At 41.8% G+C, this 22,592-nt stretch overlaps 1 protein-coding gene across 1 annotated transcript in view; it reads left to right on the forward strand.

Annotated features, from left to right (window-relative positions):
* The window catches only part of NME7 (NME/NM23 family member 7), a 258,655-nt gene that overhangs the window by 198,166 nt on the left and 37,897 nt on the right, over positions 1-22,592 (forward strand). The window contains exon 11 of the mRNA XM_019424042.2: positions 5,864-5,971. Coding sequence (XP_019279587.2) covers positions 5,864-5,971 — 108 coding nt within the window. The remainder of the gene's footprint in view (positions 1-5,863; positions 5,972-22,592) is intronic.

The raw sequence follows: 22,592 nt of genomic DNA on the forward strand, positions 1-22,592 counted from the left end.
CAAAGGAAAACCAAAAAGACCACATTCTCTCACCACAGTACAATGTGATTAACAACAGTCCCCCCAACCACCAACACACATGCGTCCCCCCCCACACACACACCTCTTCAGAATTCAGGTGCTGTGCATATAGCAGTCACTTATATGAAAGTAATATTTTAATGAAAATGGTGCGTACCAACTAAAGTAGGTACAGAACAAGTTCTTACGAAACAGTTTGCTCAAATGGAGTCCTTTCCAAGTGTTTCTTCCTAAACAAAATTATAAAAAAAGGAAAATAAGTAGTGACCTTCACAGTTTCACAAAGTACATCTTGTTTCACAGAATGGCAGCCTACCACCGCATAAGCAGAGTAGATGTTCAGTATCGGGTGCTGACGTGCCAGGAAAATTACGGGGGACAGACTGAATGCAATGAATTTGAAATGAAACATAAAGCTATCCTTATTTTCTAGTTTACCAAAATGTTTTTCTTAAATGCAGTACATTGGTAACTGACATTTGATACAACCTTGGAAGGAAGACTTAAGTAATTAAATAAACGCAAACCTTTAAAATGTGCTCAACCTTTTGGGATGAGCACTGGGTGTTGTATGGAAACCAATTTGACAGTAAATTTCATATATTAAAAAAAAATAAATAAAAATAAATAAATAAAATGTGCTCAAGTGAGATGGACTCAGATGTGAATACTGCCCAGCATGTTTGCATCCTAAGCTACAGCCGCCATCACCCTTGGTGACTTCCATCTCCATAGAGGTGGTCCATTGAGTACTTTGGTCTCTTTGTGTGACCCTCCTTTCTTTAGTATTCTTGCCTTCCGTGTGACCTCAGCCGTGGTGACACCTTAAAACTGGTCATTATAAATCACTGTAACCCCGTCGGAGAAGGTCATTGGAAAGACGTGACCGTCAGTCGACCCAGTCGATCAGAGGCCCCCCACCCCCATTCCCTGTCCTTGGAAAAGGGTTCTGCTTGCCTTGCTCCCCACCAGTGGCTGCTCCAAGGACGCAGCCTTAACCTAATGATATGGAGTTGAGGACACCCGCACAGTATTTGTGACTCAACCCAATTAAGGTTAAGATGTGGCTGGCAGGTACAGGGATCCCTTCATCTTGCTGCCACCCAAGTTCCTCTTGCTTATTAAAACTGCCGCTACTGACCTCTTTCTTCAGTTTCTCCCTGCCCTCTGAGTACCGGGGCCAGTTTCAGATTACACCCGGCAAATCCCAAGAGGGTTGTGAACCAACACACCCTCTCCGCTCACTTCCAGTAACTTCGAGTATCTCATCCCTTAACTTTCCAGCTCACTTCTTCTCACGCCGATTTCAATAATCCTCCCACCAGGAGTTCCAATCCATTGATCTACCTTTTCGTTGTCTCTCGCCCCTCCAACCCCAGGCCCTCACTTTCTTACTCAGTGTAATGTGTGTTGTCCAATATTATTATCATCACTACCTTGAATACACCTTCAACCCCCCTCACTCCTCTCTTGTTTTGCTGTTTTCTTTGGGCAAAGCCCCGCCCTTCGTTAAATTCAGCTTTCGACCAAATGCTGAGTGTGGCTGGAGAAGAACACAGCTATCCTGAAAGATCTCCCTCTGCGTTCATGACTGCTCACCTAACCTCACTAACAAAGGGCCTGACGGGGTTCCTCAGTGCTGCTCGGCAGTCACATTATACTTTCCCGGTTCATTCACTTTCTTGCTCTTAAAATGTATTCCAAACCTTCTTTTCTCTCCTGACATCCCCAGACCTCCTCCCCGGCCTTCCCCTCAGCTGATGACAGTCTTGCTGCCCTTTCCACCGCACAATAGAATCAGTCAAAAGAAAACTTCTGGAGGGAACTTTAGAGATGTTCCATAGTTTGTTTAGGGGGGTGATTACTGAGTTGATCCATTCGACAAAATTCACGGGGCAGTTACGCTTAAAACCAACACGTGTTGGGGCGCCTGGGTGGCTCAGTCAGTTAGACAACTGACTCTTGATTTCGGCTCAGGTCATGATCTCACGGTTCATGGGATGGAGCCCCATGTGGGGCACTGCACAGAGCCTGCTTGAGATGCTCTCTCCCCCTCTCTCTGCCCCTCCCCCACTCACTATCACGTACGTGTACATGCATGCACGCTCTCTCAAAGAAACTTAAACCGATACATGTTATCTGTGTAAATTATGTCTCAATAAAAATTACAAATAACTTCAATAGGTTCCCACCGCTGCACAGAACCACTTACCTGCGTCAGGCTCTGTATTTGGTCTTGTTGCTCAGGCTGGATGCTGCTTGGCCTAGATAAGGCCAGCTCCCCTACTCCTGCACTCGATTCCATTACTCCAGCATTTCCTGCTTCTCCTTCCCGCTTCGTCTCCCTCCTGCTTCCCTTTGTTGGGTTGTTCGTATCAGCGTGTAAATGTGCTATTATTTTTTAATTAATTAATTTTTTCATTTACATCCAAGTTAGTTAGCATATAGTGCAACAATAATTTCAGAAGTAGATTCCCTAGTGCCCCTGACCCATTTAGCCCATCCCCCCTCCCACAAGCCCTCCAGTAACCCTCTGTTCTCTATATTTAAGAGACTTTATGTTTTGTCCCCCCTCCCCGTTTTTGTATTATTTTTGCTTCCCTTCCCTCATGTTCATCTGTTTTGTATCTTAAGTTCCCCATATGAGTGAAGTCCTATGATATTTGTCTTTCTCTAATTGCACTTTGCATAATACCCTCTAGTTCCATCCACATAGTTGCAAATGGCAAGATTTCATTCTTTTTGATTGCCGAGTAGTACTCCAGTGTGTGTGTGTGTGTGTGTGTGTGTGTGTGTGTGTGCGTGCGCGTGCACGCGCATACACACACACACACACACACACACACACACCACATCTTCTTTATCCATTCATCCATCGATGGACATTTGGGCTCTTTCCATACTTTGGCTATTGTTGATGGTGCTGCTATAAACATTGGGGTGCATGTGCCCCTTTGAAACAGCACACCTGTATCCCTTGGATAAATGCCTAGTAGTGCAATTGCTGGGTCATAGGGTAGCTCTATTTTTAATTTTTTGAGGAACCTCCGTACTGTTTTCCAGAGTGGCTGCATCAGTTTGCCTTCCCACCAGCAGTTCAAAAACCCTCTTTCTCCGCATCCTCGCCAACATCTGTTGTTGCCTGAGTTGTTGATGTTAGCCATTCTGACAGGTGTGAGGTGGTATCTCATTTAAACGTGCTATTATTTCTCCCAGTTTAAAATTCACCCTCTCCCCCAGAAAAACCTCTCTTCATACCACTTTTTTCCATTTACTCCTCCATTTCTCTTCTCCCCTTTTAGCAAAATTCCTCAGAATACTTGCCTGTATTCACTCTTCCCAGCTCTACTCCCCTTTTCTCTGGAAACCACATTAATCAGTGTTTTGCTCATCTGCGGGCCTCTGGAACTACTCCTGTCAAGGATATCCATGACTCCATATTGATAGATCTAGTGTTCAGCCCTGAGTCTTTACCCTGCTTGACTTCTCAGCAACATTGGGCACTGTTGAGGACTCTCTGTCCTTGACATTTTTCTTCACTGCCTTCTAGGAGAGGACCCTTCTGTAACTCGCCTTACCTGCTGGTTGTTTCTTCTCCATCTCCTTTGCTCATCTCTCCTTGTCTCCTTGGTTTTCCATTGAGATGGTGCCCTGATGTGTCATCTCACTGCCTTCATAATCTTACCCAACTGATACCTTTAAATGTCTTAACAATGCCGTGGACCCCCAAATTGTTATTTGCAGTTTAAAAGACTCCTCTGAAAAGTACACTCATACCCAACCATGTATTTGAAAACTTCACTTGGATATCTAATAGGCAGTCCAAACTTAATGCATTCAAAACCAAACTATGGAGGATTTTCCCTACCAGTTGCAGATTTACTATAAAGCTATAATAATTAAGACAGTATAATGTAGATACATGGATAGACAAAACGTCCAATGGAACCAAACAGCAAACTAATAAATAGACTCATACCTACACGGAAATCATATAATAACAGAGCCATCACTGGAGATTGGTAAGGAAGGAGGAAAACTATTCAATGTATGGTGCTGGGGTAATTAAATGCCCATAAGGGAAAAATGGAAATGGGTGTCCCCCTCAGATTATAGCCAAAGTCAATTCTAGGTGGATCAAGAATTTTATTTGGAAGGCAAAATCTAAAGATTTTGAGGACAATAGAGAAGAGTATCCTTATGTTCCTGGAGCAGGGAATAATTCCTTCAGAAACAGCACAAATCATAAATGAAAAGTTTGATTAATTTCATTAAAATTTAGTATTTCTGTTCATCAACAAAAGACATACTAAAGAAAACCCAAAGACAAGCTTCATCCTGGAAAAAGATACATGCATCGTAAAAAGTGACAAAAAAAATAGAAGTCAGAATATATTAAGAATCATAATCAAAAAGAACAAGAAAAGCCTAGTAGAAAAATGGAGAAAAGACAAGAATAAGCATCTTACAAAAGTGGATGTTTATGAAAGGACACTAAACTTCTCTAGTAATTCCAGAAATGTGAACTGTAAGAATACAGTGAGACACCATTTAACACCCACCAGTATGGCAAAATTAAAGAGTCAGCCAGTATGAAATGTTGGATTTTATGTGGATAACGGGAATTATTATGCATTGATGGTTGAGGGCAAATTATTACAACCACTTAAGAAAATGGCTTGGCGGGTACTTAGTATAATTGAATATGCATGTGCAGACAAAACTGTTGTACGTATACACTGTACTATGTACAAGAATGCTTGTAGCAGAATGTGTGTGTGTGTGTGTGTGTGTGTGTGTGTGTGTGTATGTGTGTGTATGTCAAAAGCAAGGAGTGGAGAAGGAAAGGGGGAAAGAGAAGAAATTAGTTCAATGTCCCTCAACAGGAAACGGAATAAAATATGCTCAGTCATACATTGGATTTATATAGTAATAAAAACAAATGAATTATGACTATAACAACATGGAGAAATCTGAAAAACAGTGTTTTGAAAACTAAACAAGGGAATCTTTAAATAAAATTGAGAGTAACGGGCACCTCCGGGTAGACGTAGGGATGGGATAGGTGGAGTCAGGATAAAGTCCCACACAGGGGACTTCAAAGTTATTGCTTTATTTTAATTCACCTAAATAGTGGGTACACAGGTATTTGTTTCATTTGTCAAAAATTTTCATATATATTAAATACCATTTTTGTAAGTAGATGTCAGAATTAAAATTGAAGTTTTGGAAGTGCTTCACTTAGAATAAAAAAAGACTAATAAGTAGGTCATGAATACTCCCACATCTTTCATTTTTTTTTTAACCTCTTGTTTCTTTTACCCTCAATTTGGAGTTATTTGTTTTTTTGTGTTTTTTTTTTTTTTTTTAATTTGGAGTTATTTGTAACCATTTTCCCCCTCATATGAGCTAGTACCAAAGCTGATACAACTGTAACATTTTGAGAAATCTTTTGAAATCCATGCAAACTAATTGATTTTAAATCAAGTTGTTAGGGCACAAGTCTTTCACAGTAATGAACTAGGTTCATATTTTATGTGATCCCCATAATCTGTTGATAAAAAAGATTATTTTTGATTATTTTTGATTATTATTATTATTATTATTATTTTGATTATTATTGCCCTCTCGACTTTACAACAGGCCACAGAAAAAGCCTAGTGAATGAAATTTTTCATCGCTCAAAGTTTCACGCATTCGTGCTGTTTCCAGGAAAAATCAGTGCCATCAATGTATACGTGTATTTCGTAAACAAATAATTCAAGTGTTTCCTGTAGCTGGTGTTTTTCTTATTAACACTGTATGACTGACTTTAATCTATATGTGAATATGTATTTAATAGGAAATTGCCCGGCATTTACGCCCTGGAACGCTCAGAGCAATCTTTGGTAAAACTAAGATCCAGAACGCTGTCCACTGTACTGATCTACCAGAGGATGGCCTATTAGAGGTAAGACAAAGAAAGGTAAACATCATATTTGTATTTCAGACTCGTAATTTCAGCAGTTCTGGCGTGTGTAAGAGACCTTTTAATATTCTTGGATTATATACTATTACTTGGCCATCTGATGACTTCAGACTGCAACTTTAAATGACCAAATTGTAAGATGCTGTGTGTAACTCAAAGAATTAAGGTATTTTTGTGATTGGCATATATTACGTAGATGGCAATATTTTAATGTATACATTTAACAATAATTTTAAAAAACGAAAAGCTATGGGGCGCCTGGGTGGCTCAGTTAGTTAAGGGTCCGACTTTGGCTCAGGGCATGATCTCACGGTTCCTGGGTTTGAGCCCCGCATCGGGCTCTGTGCTGTCAGCACAGAGCTGGCTTTGGATCTTCTTCTGTCCCCCTCTCTCTCTGCCTCTCCAGCGCCAAAAATAAACAAACATTAAAAAAAGAAAGAAAAGCTACAGGATTCATTAGATAATGTGAAATGTGTTTGAAAATCAGGTAAAAATACCATTACCTTAAGTTTCTAGTCATAAAAACACGTAAGGAAATTAAGAAGTCAAATATTCAGTGCGATAATATTAAAAGTAATCGTTACCATTTACTGACTATATGCTGGGTTCTATCTAGCATGATAGATAAACACTTTGTATAAATTAATTATTTTAATCTCCAAAGGAACTTTAATAGGTTATTACTATTATGTCCATTTTTTCAGTAAAATAAATTGAGACACAGAAGTTAAGTAGTAACATTCTTAAATCAAACTGCTCCTGTAGGACAGAGCCATATGTTGACCTCTCATCTGTGTAATTAACATAAAATAGAAAACAATGAAAAATTATAAGAAAATATTAGTGAATATTAGTCTGGTTGGGTTTTTAAAAAACCATTTCTAGGCCAACAGCAAATAAACTTTAAAAAAAAATTGAAATTTCATTTTGCAGTTTTAACGCTTTCGTATGTCAAAAGGAACTGAAGTGAAATGAAAAGACACATGATAAACCGAAGTGATTATAGCATCAATGACAGAAAACGATTGACACCCTCAAAACATACTTATTTCAGAGAGTATTATTTATGTTTTATGTCAAATTTATCAGTCTTTTTTTTTTTTTTTTTTTTTTTTTTTTTTGCCTCTCAAGTCATACAAAGAAAAAGTCTTCCCCCACATTTTGTTTTCATTTTCTTACATTGAAATGTTCAGTCCACCCGGAACTTGACGTATGGTGTCGGGTGTGGACTAGTCAGCTGTCACAACATCATTAAATCCTTCCTGCCTTCACTGTTACTTCTCATTTATTAAAGGCTTATACACATCTGTGCCTGTTTCTGAACTTTCTGTCTTTTTCAATTGGCCTGTGCCAACAAAGTACTGTTTTTATTATTGTACTTGATACTTTGAAAAAATTTTCTTGCTTTATTCTTGTAAGTTTATTCCTCCACAGGAACTTTACCCCACTCCCCCAGGATGTAAGCGGGACCTTGACTAACATTATGCTTATAAATTAATGTGGAAGTCACTTATCTATGATTGTGAGTCTCCCAACTGTGTATGCGTCTTCTTTTATGCAAGCAATAGGGTGTTTTTTCATAGGGGTCTTGACATGGCATATTAAATTTATTCTCATCCGTTTTTGCTTTTGTTGCTATCGAGAGTGACTTTGTTAACTCCATTAAGGTTTTTTGCTATAATCCAAGATGTTAATGTGATAAACATGTGATTACATGTTAATGTATTCTTATCTAAATTATGCACCCCGGTACGAAATTTTGACATACTTGTGAAATATAAAAATGTAACAAACTTCATTTTATAATTACCCAGGGTATGCCATGTTTATTTAAAATTTTCACCAACTTTATAAATAAGTCCTTTTACCTTCTGAGGGTTTAGGACCCACAGACTAGGTTTGAGTACAGACTTTTCAGTAAAATTGAAATATCATTAAATTACGAAATGTATTATTTTATGAAATTTATGAAACTTATTTTGTTTATTACAAAGCCGTTTACTAAATGACTAAAATCTCTCTAACTTAACTGCTCGGGAGATTTCATTGTGTTAATAACAGTGTGGTTTAGAGAATTCATCAAAAACCAGAAGTTGTAGCTGCAGCAGCCTGGTGATTCGTACTTGACGTAACCTTGGATAAGTCCCTTTTTATTTCCATGTCTCACTTTTATCAGCAAAACGGAACAAAGACTGCTGACAGAACCAAGGGATGTTCTCCTAGTTAGGGATTAACCGTTGCAGATTGTTACTTGGCTTTAAATGATAAAGTATTATAAAACACTTAGAAGTCAAAATTGTTATCTGTTCATAGGTCTCTAAAGCGAAATTCAAGTGTCGTAAAGACAAGCTGTTGGATCAGGGGAGCCCTTTATCCTCCTGCTCATTAAGAGAACACCCTTTAGATGTAGGTTGACCGTAAAATGGATTGCCTAATCCAGGAACTTTCCGAAAGGCAGCTCCATTCAGACAAGATGCTAGGACAAAGGACATAAACTGGAACTGTCATTGGCACCCTGGGATTATGGGCTCCCTGTTTATGTGGGGAGCCAGGGAAATGGAAAAAAGTTACTTTTCCTTAATCTTTTCCTCATGTGATATTTCCTGAGCTGAGTTTATTTATTGTCATATGTGTAGATTTTAGAAGGTATGGTTTCAATTCATATTTTATTACCATCTATTTTATGTACTTATTTTTGTAGCCAGTGATTACAGCACGTATTACTTGCTGGCATTGTAATGGGATTTCAGAGTCAAACAAGACATTTCTCTTGTCCTTATTGAGCTCACAATAAGTTTTAAGGTCAGGGATCTTTTTTTTTTTTTTAGTGTTTATTTATTTTGAGAGAGAGAGAGAGAGAGAGAGCAAGCTGGGGAGGGGCAGAGAGAGGGAGACACAGAATCTGAAGCAGGCTCCAGACTCTGAGCTGTCAGCCCAGAGCCCGACACGGGGATCAAACCCATGAACTGTGAGATCATGACCTGAGCCGAAACCAAGAGTCAGACACTTCACCGACTGAGCCACGCACGCGCCCGTGGAAGTCTTAACATGAATATAGCAATCGGATTTATTCGGATGCTCTGAACTGTGACATAGCCATTTTTGTGGTTATAGGAATAAATGACAGTATCTCTGGTATGAGACATCTTATAAGGCTGTTTCACTGGTAATGTTCCGGATACTTCATTGGTAGTAACTCTAAAGATCTTAAATTTGAGCTGTAAAGAAAGCATTAATGGCAAAGTGTATAGCAAAAGTAGTTGAAAGAAATTCTTTAATTAAAGAACTAAAGAAATATTAGTTTTTTACTAAGGGCAAAGGATTCGGAAAGGTGAGGCTTCAGCAAGACAGGTGTCCTCATATTGCTGAGGACAGCTACATGGCAACAGGTATTGCAAGCCACGGAGTTTTTCCACTGGGTTCCAGAATTCTACTTCTTAGAATCTAACCAGAGGAGGAGGGCGGGGGGGGGGGGGGGGGGGGGGGGGGCGGGGCAGGACTACAAAATAGAAAGTTCCCTGCACAGATGCTCATTGAAGGAGTATTTGGGGCAATTGAAATCGGAAATAATGTGCGTGTCCAAAGGTCCCTCCTCTGAGAAGGCTTTCCTGATCCTCCCTGCCTGTATCAAAGGTCCTTCCGTGTTTTCATAGGGTTTTGCTTCCCTCTCACATAGCAGCATAGCCCACAGCTGACACAGCCCTGCACCCTGCACTCCGCACTCATTTCATCGTGCTAGGTTTCCTCATTCCATAAATGAAGATAATAGCAGTGCCCGCCCTATCAGGTAGCATGGTGCCTTGCACAGAGTAATTGCTCAACAAATGATAGCAATTATATTGTTATTAACCACAGCACATTGTCTGTTCGCTTACATATATTTCCCCAGAAGACTGAATACTCATAGGGAAGAGGATCTGTCTTGCCCAGCACGTAAATGCTCCTCCATGAATCATTTTTGAAGAAAAAGAGGGAAAGATTTGGTGAAATAAATTATGGTTCATGCACTCCATGCAGAAGTATGTAACCTTTTTTTTTTTTTTTTCCAAATAATGATGATGATGATGAGCTACAGCAACAGATTCCAGCCTTGGTTGCACATCTGGATCACCTAGGCCATTTTGAAAATACTGATGCCCAGACCTACCCTTAGAGATTCTAATTATTTTTCTTTTGAACAATTTCAGACTTCAAAAAAGTTGCAAGTACAGTGCAAAACAATTTTTTTTCATGAACCTTTGGGATTAAGTTGCCAGCATAATGTCCTGTATCTGAATACTTTAGTGTGTGTTTTTAACATAAAAGGGCATTTCCTACATCCAAGTCAGGAAATTAACATTGATATGTTGCTACTGTTTAATCTTTAAACCCCATTCAGGTCTCTCCCATTGCCTCAGTAATGTGTTTTAATAGCAAAAGCATCCGGGTCAGAGTCACCCATTGTGTTTGGTTCTCTGCTTAGTTTCTTTCAATGTGGAACTTGCCTCAGACTTTCTTGCCTGTTGACTTTGGTGACCTTGACACTTTTGACAATAACAAGCAGAGATTCTAATATAATTGGTCCGTTTATTCCTTTGCTCATCAGAAACCTTTCTAGGTGGTTTCTGTGTACATTTCTAACGAGACTCTGACACATTGATTTTGCTGAACGGCAGGTATGGCTTATACAGAAGAGTCACTTGTTGGCTCCCCGTTGTCCGGGAAGCTGCGTGATGCCTGTTGGATTTTATGACCCGACATTGTGTATGCCTCCCCCTGCTCCACTTAGCCTGAGTCCTCCTCTCACGCACATCACTGGTGATATTTCTTGAGTTTCACTTCCTCCTTCATCTTTCCCAAAGCTTCTCTGCTGCTCGTGTTCCTTCTGTAGTCCGTTCCCAGCACTGCTGTTTTCTGATTATCTTCATAGGAACAACCAACACTTTACATGTACTGAAGTTGAAATCCTCAAAGTTGCCGAATAGGTATATAGTGGAAAATACAGTGTTTGAATTTTGAATTGTATATAACAAAATAGTATATCAGTCATTGATTCAGATATTTACATTTTTTTAAATTGAAAACACAGCACTGGGGACACGGCAGTAAAGAGGATCCATGCAGCTCCTGCCTTTGTGGAGTTTACCTTTTAGGAGATAGTAATCATAGTAATGGTTTTTTAGAATAACGAGAACATGGATCTTTCCTCTGTTTTTGTTTTCCTGGTATTCTGTAACTTGGTTATATCACTTTTGTGGTCATAAAACTAAAATTTTTAAAGTTTATCAAATATTTCATTATACGTGTAAATAGTTGGTCAAAACAAATATGAGTTTGGATATATAATTATTTCTGCATTGATTCCTGTTCTGGTACACTCTGGAAAAAAAAGTTAATCAAACATTAGCCAGAAATAAACAGAGGTGTAGGAATAAAATGGTTGGACAGGCCTGGCTTTCTTGGCCGTGGTTAGTACGGGCCTCTGCACACACTGACGCTCATAATTTATCTTTAGTTTTAGTTTCTATCTCAAAGGAAGAGTTGTGATTTTTACTAGTACACTGTCAAAGAGGGAACAACTTGTACTAAGACGAAAGCGAACAGCTTTCTCTAAGAGATTTAAAAATAGTTCAGTAAGGCTGGGACTTTGACCTTGAGGTGGAAAATCGCAAGAGATAAGGCTAGGAAAGTCATCAAGGGCCTTGTAAAGTCATATGAAGACATCTGAACTTTATCCGGAGGGCAACAGGAATCCAAATAAATGTTTTACACAGGGGAATAGCACAATCGTATCTGTGTTACAGGGATCACTCTGGCTGCAGGATGGAGAACAGATCCAGGGGGAGGGGAGGGGTTCTGGTCAGTCTGGAGGGAGAAAGACCTGGCCAAAGGGTGTTAAGGTAATTTAGGGGAAGATTCTGATAGCCTGAATGGATGTGGCAGTAGGAACAGTCAAGAGACATTTAGGGGGCCAGAACGGATAGCCTCAGAAACTACTTGGATGTGAAGGGTAACCTAGGAGAATGAGACCAGATTAACTCCTGTCTCCAAGTGAAGGTGATGGTGACCGCTGTCGTTATCTGTGACACCTAAATTTCGTAAAACCAAAGTTCTTTCATAAATTTGATGGCAAAGCCTAACGTGATCTCATGTGTAAGTTTTCTACAACCCGCTTAGGTGACTCACTTACGTGTTCAGTGACTCCTATGCAGTACGTAGCATGTGGAGAAGGCTTGAGACAGCCATGGAGAAAGAGCTGATGGCAAAATACAGATTTCTGGGTGATATTTAGGGTGAGGTTTTTGCAGGTGGGTGCATGAGGCAAGATCACTGAGGATGTCAGCAAGAGTGATTGAAGTCCTAAATAAGGGAAGGTGTATTGGAGGGGGAGGTGCCAGAATAAAGGCAGGTCAAAAGGGACTGAAAGCCTTTCTGAAGCTTATGGACAGACGTCCTGGAACAACCGAGGGAGGGAGCTCTGATCAGAGTAGACTCATCTGAATTTAAAATTTCAGAGGTGACGCTCAGGGGAGAGGCTGAGGTTCAGGGAGTGGCCGTGGAAGAGGCCGTGGCCCGGAGCGGAAGCCACCTTCGGTCACCAGAGATGTGGAGGCTTCAGCGTGAAATTAAAGTGAAATTAAAGTCACCTGGGATCTTGGCCGGGAGGCAGGGTGGAGCGGAAAATGGTGATCCAAAGTTTGAAGTTCCCAGCAAAGGAGGGCCGTGAACCTGAGGCGTGTGACAGCAACGAGGAGGAGAAGAGAGGATCTAGCCAGATGGCAGAGCCTCGGAGTTGAGGGCCTCCGTGCGGGAGAAAGAGGAGCACTGTTTTTACGCGGCTGGCGAGACAAGCTGCACCCAAGGGCCCGAGGAGGTGACGGCTTTGGGGAGATCCAGGTCTCATTTGAGGCCGGGAGGCCTGGTGAAGAAGTTCAAGTTTCAAGGGAGTTTACTTTGACACCGAGGGGCCACAGGGAGCCAGGGGAGAGGAATCCCAGAGCCAGGCAAGAGTAACAAGATGGGGGGAAATGGGCGACCGGTTGGAGGTCTGAATGTAGGCCGCCTGGGCCTGGTAGAGCCCATCTTCATGCTCCTCACTGGCATTCTTAGCTTGTGCTTTTTGCCTGTGGTCCCCGCGTGGTTGTTGGAGCTGCATCGATCACTATTGTGGTCCAGGCAGGAGGGGGGAAGAGCAGGGGGCAAGAGGTGAAAAATGCCGGCTCAGTCACCATCCTCCTCCCTGCACACTCTGAGGAGCTTTTCCAGGAGGCCCACCCCACAAACTCTGCCTATGATTTATCTGCTGATTTCGTCCCATGGCCACCCCCTTCTTCAAGGGGAACTGGTAAACGGAGTTCTCTTCGTTGACACCATTGCTCCCTCCAACACAATCAGGTTTCTGTTGGAAGGAAGAAAGGGAGAGTGAGCACTGGGGAGGGGGAGGGCAGCCTGTGCCGCAGTGGTCAACAAGAATAACAGGTGTTTAGCCGGGGACCGGGTTTCCAGTAGAATCGGCCCCTGCTGTTCCCCACTGTGGTGGTTCTCAAGCGTCCTACCCTGATCAGCAGCATCTGCATCATCTGACAACTTTGTGGAGCTGAAACTCCCTGGCCCCACCCTAGACTCCTGACTCATAAACTCATAAACTCTGGGGGGTCCGGCCCAGGAATCGGCTGTAACCAGCCCTCCAGGTAATTCCGCTGCCCTAAGGCAGTGGGTGCCCAGCCAAGAACATGCGTCAAAATCGCCCATGGAGCTTTAATTTTTATTTTTATTGCAGTATAGTTAACATGCGGTGTTATATTAATTTTAGATACGCAGTATGGAGTTTTTAGAACTGTAAGCCTGGAGTGCTATCATAGAAGATTCTGGTTAAGTAGATTTTGGATGAGCCTCTTGTATCTGTGGGTTGTTGTTGTTGTTTAAACGTTGCTGGTGATTCTGACATAGCTAATAATTAAACTAGCATTTGGAAACTACTGACCTTTATACCTTTTGGGAAAAAGTTGGCCATGGTTCTGCTTTTGAGGAAAACCTGGACCCTGTCAGACCAGCAAAGGGATTATTTTGCTTCCAGGATTTAGAATTGGAAACAGCAGGCAGTGTCTGGAATTTGAAGGGATCTGTGGTCTCTCTCAATGGATTCAACGGCAGCCAAGGGTTATTACACTTCCAGGGAGGCCTGGCCCCTGATTCGAGAAGTCTGTGGCCTCTCCGAAAGGAGCCAGTCGTGACCTGGTTGATTACCTGGATTTCTTGGCTGACGTCTCAGTGTTGAGGCTGCCATATGCCCTTTCAGGGGCTGACTAGAGGGCTCTGTGTGTGTGTGTGTGTGTGTGTGTGTGTGTGTGTGTGCGTGCACATGCATTAATGCATGCCGAGGCTAACAAGGACCGAGGCCCTGGGTCTCTCACAGCTGTAAGCAGTTTTCCTCAGGTTCTTCACATCTGCACTCACCACTCAACATGGGCATGTGATGCACAGGTGTGCGGGGGGGACCAAGCCGTATCTCCTCTCCCTGCTGGTTGTGTAAGTGCCTCGAGGGTCTGGACCTCTCGGACTTTTGAATCTCTAGTCCCTGCCGAGCATAGTGCAGGCTTTTAGTCAGTGTCTATCAGGTAAACGCATGGAGGAACGTATCATGAATGCGGCCGTGTGCCTCCACCCCCCCCTTCACATGGCTGAAGTGTCCCACCCTCACGAGGTGAGCCCCACTTTCAAGGGCCCCCATGCCACCGCTCCCTCCGTTTACTGGTTGTCAGAAAAGTCTGTTGCTTCTTTCCCTGCTGACTGTGTGTGGCTAAAACCGGAACTAGGTGCCCTGGAAAGTTGATGGTTTCCATAGATTTTTCGTCCTCTCAAGCAGAGCATTTCAGAAGTCTCTCCACTAACCTTAAGAGTATCCTGAAAATATAATGAAAATATAATAAGCATTAGGCTATCAAATTCTAATTCTTTATGGCCCCATTAGTAATAAAGAATTGACGTTTTCTCAGATAAAGGAATCTTGGGCTAAGGAGCCATTTCATGTTCCCTCCTGCATCCTGTCACGTACAGAGCTCATGTTTCCTGCTCAATTAATTACTTCTCCCCCAGAGGGTCCGCACATGATCTCCATAAGAAAGGGATCCTAATATTTCCTTCATTCGGCATAGGTAGAAGTTTATTTTTTATTCACAGCCATAATGGATCTCTATCTATAAAATGCTGAAACAGCTTATTCCCATTATAAATGTTTACTTCGTGGAAACTTCCATACCCATTAGCACTATACTATCCGGGCAGTCATTGTCATGACTGAAATCTCGTTCCGCGCAGGGAGCTTACGGGTCCATGGGTCCCTCCATTTCTCAGATACAGCCCCAGCTCTCTTCGTGTCGCTTGTCTTCTTAATCTGGAAAGTAACAAGCCTTATGGACTTGAGGATTTAAGGGTTATATTTGATATGGTTGATCTCATTTTATTTTTACCGAAGTATAATGATTACCAGGTAATGTCTTCTGAGATGCGAGTGTACACATACCGATTCAACAATCCTGTACGTTAGCCAGTGCTCACCACGCCCGGAGAAGTTACCATTTACCATTTGTCCGCATACAACATCGTCTATGCTGCACTTGTCATCTCCGTGACTTATTTTACGACCGGAAGTTTATACCTCTTAATCCCCTTTATTTCGTTCTTCCTCAAACCCACAGCCCTCTGGCAACCTCCAGTTTATTCTCTGATTTAAGAATCTGTGTTTGTATTTGTATGTTCTGTTTTTTAGATTCCACATATAAGTGAAACGTTACGGTATTTGTGTTTCTCCGTCTGATTTATGTCACTTAGCATGATGCCCCCCCCGGACCCATCCATGTTGTTGCAAATGGCAACATCTCATTCTTTTTTTTTTTTTTTTTTCTTTTTACGACACAGTAATATTTTACTGTTTTTGTTTATCCATTTATCTATCGATGCCACTTGACTTGCTTCCATATCTTGTCCATTGTAAATAATGCTGCAATAAACACAGGGGCACGTACATCTTTTTGTGAATTAGCGTTTTTGTTTCCTTTGGGTAAATGCCCCGTAGTGGCATTACTGGATCATATGGTGTTTCTCTTTTTCATTTTTTGAGGACCTGTTTTCCACAGTGGCTACACCAATTCACATTCCCACCAACGGTGTGTGAGGATTCTCTCTTCTCTACCTCCTCACCAACACTGGTTATTTCTTGTCTTTTTGATATTAGCCATAATATCAAATGGCTAATATCAATATGTCAGGTGATCTCTCATGGTGCTGTGATTTGCATTTCCCTGATGATAAGTGATGTCGAGCACCTTTTCATGTGTCTGTTGGCCATCTGGATGTCTTTGGAAACATGTCTATTCGGGTCCCCTGCCCATTTTAATCAGATTATTTGGGGTGGTTTTTTTTTGTTTTTGTTTTTGTTTTTTTTTTTGGTGTTGAGTTGTAGAAGCTGTTTGTATATTTTGGGTATTAACTCCTTACTGGATAGATCATTGCAAATATCTTCTTCTATTCAGTAGATTGCCTTTTAGTGCTGTTGATGGCTTCCCTTGCTGTGCAAAATCTGTTTACTTTAATGTAGTCCCAATAGTTTATTTTAGATTTTGTTTCCCTTGCCTGAGGAGACACGCCTAGAAAAAATGTTGCTATGGCCGAAGTCGGAAAAAATCACTGCCTGTCTTCTAGGATTTTTCTGGTTTCAGGTCTCACGTGTAGGTCTTTAATCCATTTTGAATTTATTTTTGTGGATGTTGTAAGAAAGTGGTCCAGTTTCATTCTTTTGCATATAGCGGTCTAGTTTTCTAAACGTCACTTATTGAAAAGACTCCTGTTTCACCATTATTTATTCTTGCCTCATTTGTGTTAGACTAATTGAGCATACAAGTATGGGTTTATTTCGAGGCTCCCTACCTGCTTTATTGGTCTGTGTGTCTATTTTTCTGCCAGGACTGTACTGCTTTGGTTACTGTGGATTTGTAGTATCTTTTGAAATCTGGGATTGTGACACCTCCAGCTTTGTCCTTTGTTCTCAAAATTGCTTTGGCTGGTCAAGGTATTTTGTGTTTTCATACAGATTTTTAGGATTATTCTAATTCTGTGAAGAATGTTGTTGGCATTTTCATGGGAATCGCATCGAATCTGTCGATTGCTTTGGGTAATATGGATATTTTAACAATATTAATTCTTCCAGTCTGTAAGCATGGTATATCTTTCCATTTGTTTGTGTTGTTTTCAGTTTCTTTCATCAGTATTTTGTAGTTTTCAGGGTAGAGGTCTTTCTCCTCAATTAAAGTCATTCCTAGGTATTCCGTTATTTTTGGTGCAATTTTAAATGACATTGTATTAATATCTCTTACTGTTACTTTGTTATGAGTGGCTAGAAACAGCAGATTTCTGTATATTAATTTTGTATCTTGTAACTTTACTGAATTCATTTATCAGTTATGATAGTGCTTCGGTGGAGTCTTTAGGATTTTCTATGTAGAGTAGTATATTACCCACAAATAGTGAGTTTTGCTTCTTCCTTACCAATTTGGATACTTTTCATTTCTTTTTTCTGTCTGAATTGCTACAGCTAAGATTTCCAGTACTGTGTTGAATGAAAGTGGTGAGAGTGGGCATCCTTGTCTGGTTCCTGACCTTGGAAATCTCTTGGTTTTTTCCCACTAAGGATAATGTTAACTGTGGGTTTTTCATATATGGCCTTTATTATGTTGAGGTATGTTCCCTTTAAACCCACTTTATTGAGTTTTTATCATGAATGGATGTTGTATTTTGTCAAATATTTTTCCTGCGTCTGTTAAGATGATCACATGCTTTTTATCATTTCTCTTATTAATGTGATATATCACATTGATTGATTTATGGATATTGAGCCATCCAGTGTTAACTCTCCTTTAAATGTTTGGTAGAATTCATCTGTGGTATCAGTGGTTATTTCTCCTCCTTCATTCTGATTTTATTTATTTGAGTTTCTTTTTTGCATGATAGTCTGGCTAAAGGTTTATCAATTTTGTTTATCTTTTCAAAGAGCAGCTCTTGGTTTCATTGATCCTTTCTATTATTTTTTTTTGTCTCTATTTCCTTTATTTCTGCTCTGATTTGTATTATTTCCTTCTTTCAATTATTATCTCCTTTGGCGTAAAGTTAGATTCTTTATTTGAGATTTTTCTTGTTTCTCCAGATAAGCCTGTATCACTATAACCTGTTAGAACTGCTTTTTCTCCATCAGAGGTTTTGGAACCATTGTGTTTATGTTTTCATTGGTCTCCATGTATTTTTTTTATTTCCTTTTTGATTGCTTAGTTGACCCATTAATTGTTTAACAACATGTTGTTTAGCCTCCATGTGACTGTTTTTTCCAGATTTTTTTCCTTAGAAGTGAGTTCTAGTTTCATAATATTCTGTGAGGGAAAGATGCTTGATATTATTTCAGTCTTCTTACATGTCTTGAGATTTGTTTTGTGGCCTAACATGTGATCTATCCTGGAGAACATTCCGTGTGCAGTTGAAAAAAAATGTGGATTCTGGTTTTGGATGGAGTGTCCCGTATATATCTATTAGGTGAGTGTGGTCTAACATGTTGCTCAAAGCCACCGTTTCCTTGTTGATTTTCTGTCTGGATGATCTATCCATTGATGTTAAGTGAGATGTTAAAGTTCCATACCACCATTGTATTCCTGTCAATTTCTCCCTTTATATCTGTTAATATTTGCTTCGTGTATTTAGGTGCTTCTATGTTGGGTCCGTGGATAGTTACAACTATTGTGTCCTGTTTTTGGATTGATCTCTTGATAATTATGTAGTGCAGTTCTTGGTCTCGTTAACCTTCTACCTCTACTATATGCTTGCTTTTACCTGTGAATTTTTAAAATAATTTTCTTACTTCTAGTTACGGTCTTTACACTTAAAGAATTTCCTTTCACATTTCTTATAAAACTGGCTTAGTGGTGATGAACTTTTTCAACTTCTGTTCATCTGGGAAATTCTTTCTCTCTCCTATTCTGAATGATAATCTTGCTAGATAGAGTATTCTCGGTGGCAGGTTTTACCTTTCAGCACTATGTTATGCTTCCTTCTGGCCTGTAAAATTTCTGCTTACAAATCAGCTCACAGCCTTCTGGGGTTTCCTCTGTGTATAGCTGTTTACTTTTCTCTTGCTTGCTTTAAAAATTCTCCTTATCGGGGTACCTGGGTGGCTCAGTCAGTTAAGCGTCCGACTTCGGCTCAGGTCACGAGCTCACGGTCCGTGAGTTCGAGCCCCGTGTGGGGGCTCTGTGCTGACAGCTCGGAGCCTGGAGCCTGCTTGGGATTCTGTGTCTCCCTCTCTCTGCCCCTCCCCTGCTCATGCTCTGTCTCGCAAAAATAAATAAAAAATGTTAAAAAAAATTTTTTTTTTTAATTCTCCTTATCATTACCTTTTGCCATTTTAATTATCATGTGTCCCGGTTTTAACTTCCTTGCGTTCATCTTGTTAAGGCTCTTTGTGCCTCTTGTACTTGGAGGTCTGTTTTCTTCCTCAGATAAGCGAAGTTTTCAGCTACCACTTCTTCAAATAAGTTTTCTGCCCCGTCCTCTCTCTCTTCCCCTTCTGGGATCCCTATAACGTGAATTTTATTACGCTTAATGACGTTACGGAGTTCCCTTCACCTGTTCTCATTTTTAGCATTATTTTTTCTTTTTGCTGTTCAACTTGGTTGCTTTCCATTATCCTGTCTTCCAGATCTAATCGTCTATATTCTCCAGTCTGCTGTTGATTCCCTCTAGTTTATTTTTACTTTCAGTGATTCACTTCTTCAACTCTGACTGTATCTTTGTTTATGTGTCTTCGTATACGTATTCTTACATCTTTGCTGAAGTTCTCATGAGTTCGCCCACTGTTTGTTCAAGTCCAGTAAGTATCTTTCATGACCGTCACCTGGAATTCTTTATCAAGCATGTTGCTTGTCTCCATTTCATTTAGCTCTTTTACTGTGATTTTGTCGTGTTCTTTTCCTGTGGGACATACTCCTCTGTCTTCTCATTTTGTCTCTGTTTGTTTCTACACGTTAAGTAGGTCAGCTATACTAGTCTGCGAACTAGTGTCCTAGCACCAGCTAGGTCCCGTGGTATCTTCTAGCACAGTCCCCCCTGGTCACCAGACCCAGGTGCTCCAGGGGTGTCCCCTGTGTGGGCTGCTTGAGCCCTGCCATTGTGGCAGAGCTGTGACTGACTCCAGCCCAGCCAGCTGCGATGACCTACTTTGTCTGCTCTGGCCATAGCGGGCAGAGTCTGGTCCCTGGGCTGGTGAGGGGCCTGACGCTGATGTGGGCTCCTTGGTGGACGAAGCTGGTTGTCAGCCGGTCTGTCTGCCATTACCCCGTCGGCCACAGTTGTGGGCACACCACAGGGCAGGGCTCGCTCCCCGTGCAGCCAGCTGAGAGGCCAGGCGGCCAGAACTGGGGGTACACTGGAAAATGGAGTGCTCTCTCTGTCTCCCCCCCGGGGCAGGAGTTACTTGGGCTCCGGTCCCCGCCGGGACTGCCTCTAGGGTGCGGTGGGGCAGGAGCCACTTTGGAGGGATGCCTGGGAGGGAGGTGGGCAGGTTGGGTGAGGCAGGTCCACAGGGGAACGCGGGAGCAGGTATGTTGTGCTAACAGGGTAGACGGCAAGCGTCCAGCCACCGAGTCTGGGCTGCCGAAGAGAAATGGGGCCCGCCAACACTTTAGTTCCTGGACACCTCTCCTGAAGGTCCCTGGCCCTCAGGCACATGTTCTAAGATTAGTCAGTAAATCGTCACACATACTCCGGGTGCTTTTCAAACTGCTGCTTCTGTGCAGCGTCTTGGGCCGGCTTACCTACCGTTGCTGGCTCTTTAAGAGCAGGGTCTCAGTTTCTCATTGCCCTTCAGCTCTCCCAGAATTAAGCCTGCCGATTTGTCACATTCTGAGCTAAGCTCTGATGACTTTCAAAGCTCCCAAAGTTGAGCCCCACTGGTTTTCAAAGCCAGATGTTATGGAGACTCGTCTTCCCAGTGCCGGTACCTAGTGCCCGGGGGGGGGGGGGGGGGGGCCTGGTGAGGGGTCGGGACCCTCTGCTGCTCCAGGCTTGTGACATCCCTCCTGTTTGCGGTTGGTCTGCGCAGGGATTTGGTTCCCAGCCGTGTGTCCGCCCCTCTTACCCTTTTCAGCGTGGCGTCCTTTCCGCAATTAACTGTAGAATGTCTGTTCTGCCCGTCATTGTCATTACTTGCATAGCTGTAGCTGTTCTCTTGGCGTGTAGGTGGGATGAGGTTACTCAGTGTCCTCCTTTCCCTGATTGAACCCACTTTGCAGCCACATATAGAATCATTATGCCTTATGTAGACATAAGGCAATAAGTCCAGATTTTATTTCGGAGAGGTTGGTTAATTAATCGCTGGAAAATCCATATAAAATAAATAGATGCAAAATAATTAGACTAAATACCTTAATCACCTTAAGATGGTATTTAAGAATCTTCAAGCTGGGGCGCCTGGGTGGCTCAGTCGGGTAAGCGCCCGACTTCGGCTCAGGTCATGATCTCAACGGTACGTGAGTTCGAGCCCCACATCGGGCTTTATGTTGACAGCTCGGAGCCTGGAGCCTGCTCCGGAGTCTGTGTCTCCCTCTCTCTCTGCCCCTCCCCTGCTCACGCTCTGTCTCTGTCTCAAAAATAAACGTTAAAAAATTTTTTTAACTAAAAAAGAATCTCCAAGCGTTTTCTCATCTTTCCTGCCTGTTCCCTAGCAGTGGTTCTCAAACATGAGCAGCAGCAGAATCCCCAGAAGGCTTTTCAAGCCCACAGACTGCCAGACCCCAGAGTTTCTGAGTCCGTAGATCTAATTTGGATTTCTACCAAGTTCCTAGATAACACTGATACTCTTGGTCTAGAGTACCACACTTTGAGGGCCACTCTCCCGAAGCCTAAAGCCACTGCCCACTCTCACGATTATTAGTTTGCATTGTTTGTTTTTCTGGCTAATCGTTCTCAGATTTGGGATTCCATAGGAACAAACCAAGCAATGAATGACAGTAACAAAACCCACACTGGAGATAGATAAAACAATCAACTTTTCAAAATTTACCAAATGAGGGGGTGCCCAGGTGGCTCAGTCAGTTGAGCATTCCACTCGATTTCAACTCAGGTCATGATCCCAGGGTCATGGGACCAAGCCCCACATGGGGCTCCACGCTGAGTGTGGAGCCTACTTGAGATTCTCATTCTCTCTCTCTCTCTCTCTCTCTCTCTCTCTCTCTCTGCCCCCCGTCCCTCTCCCCTGCTCGTGCTGTCTCTAAAATAAAAAAAAAATTAAAAGTTAAAAAACAACCAAATGAGGACATTAAAAGCATTGTTTATCGTCACCATCATTTTGTCTTGAAAGGACATTTACTTGCCAGTGTCATTTGATATAGAATAAGGGACTGTCTCTTCAATTGGATAGAATCGTCATTACTCAAAGGTTACTTTGTTGCTATGGCAAGCCAAGGACATGATAATAGAAGCAGTTTGCTACAGGTATAGGCAAAGACACCGTTGCATTGTATAGGCAATTTTAAAGCAGCAATAGGATCTACTCGAAGTTTGTCTCCTTTTTATTTTCACCAGGCAC

The sequence above is a fragment of the Panthera pardus genome, unplaced genomic scaffold (assembly GCF_024362965.1).
Source record: "Panthera pardus isolate Hobbes unplaced genomic scaffold, ASM2436296v1 HiC_scaffold_21, whole genome shotgun sequence".
Lineage (NCBI taxonomy): Eukaryota > Metazoa > Chordata > Mammalia > Carnivora > Felidae > Panthera > Panthera pardus.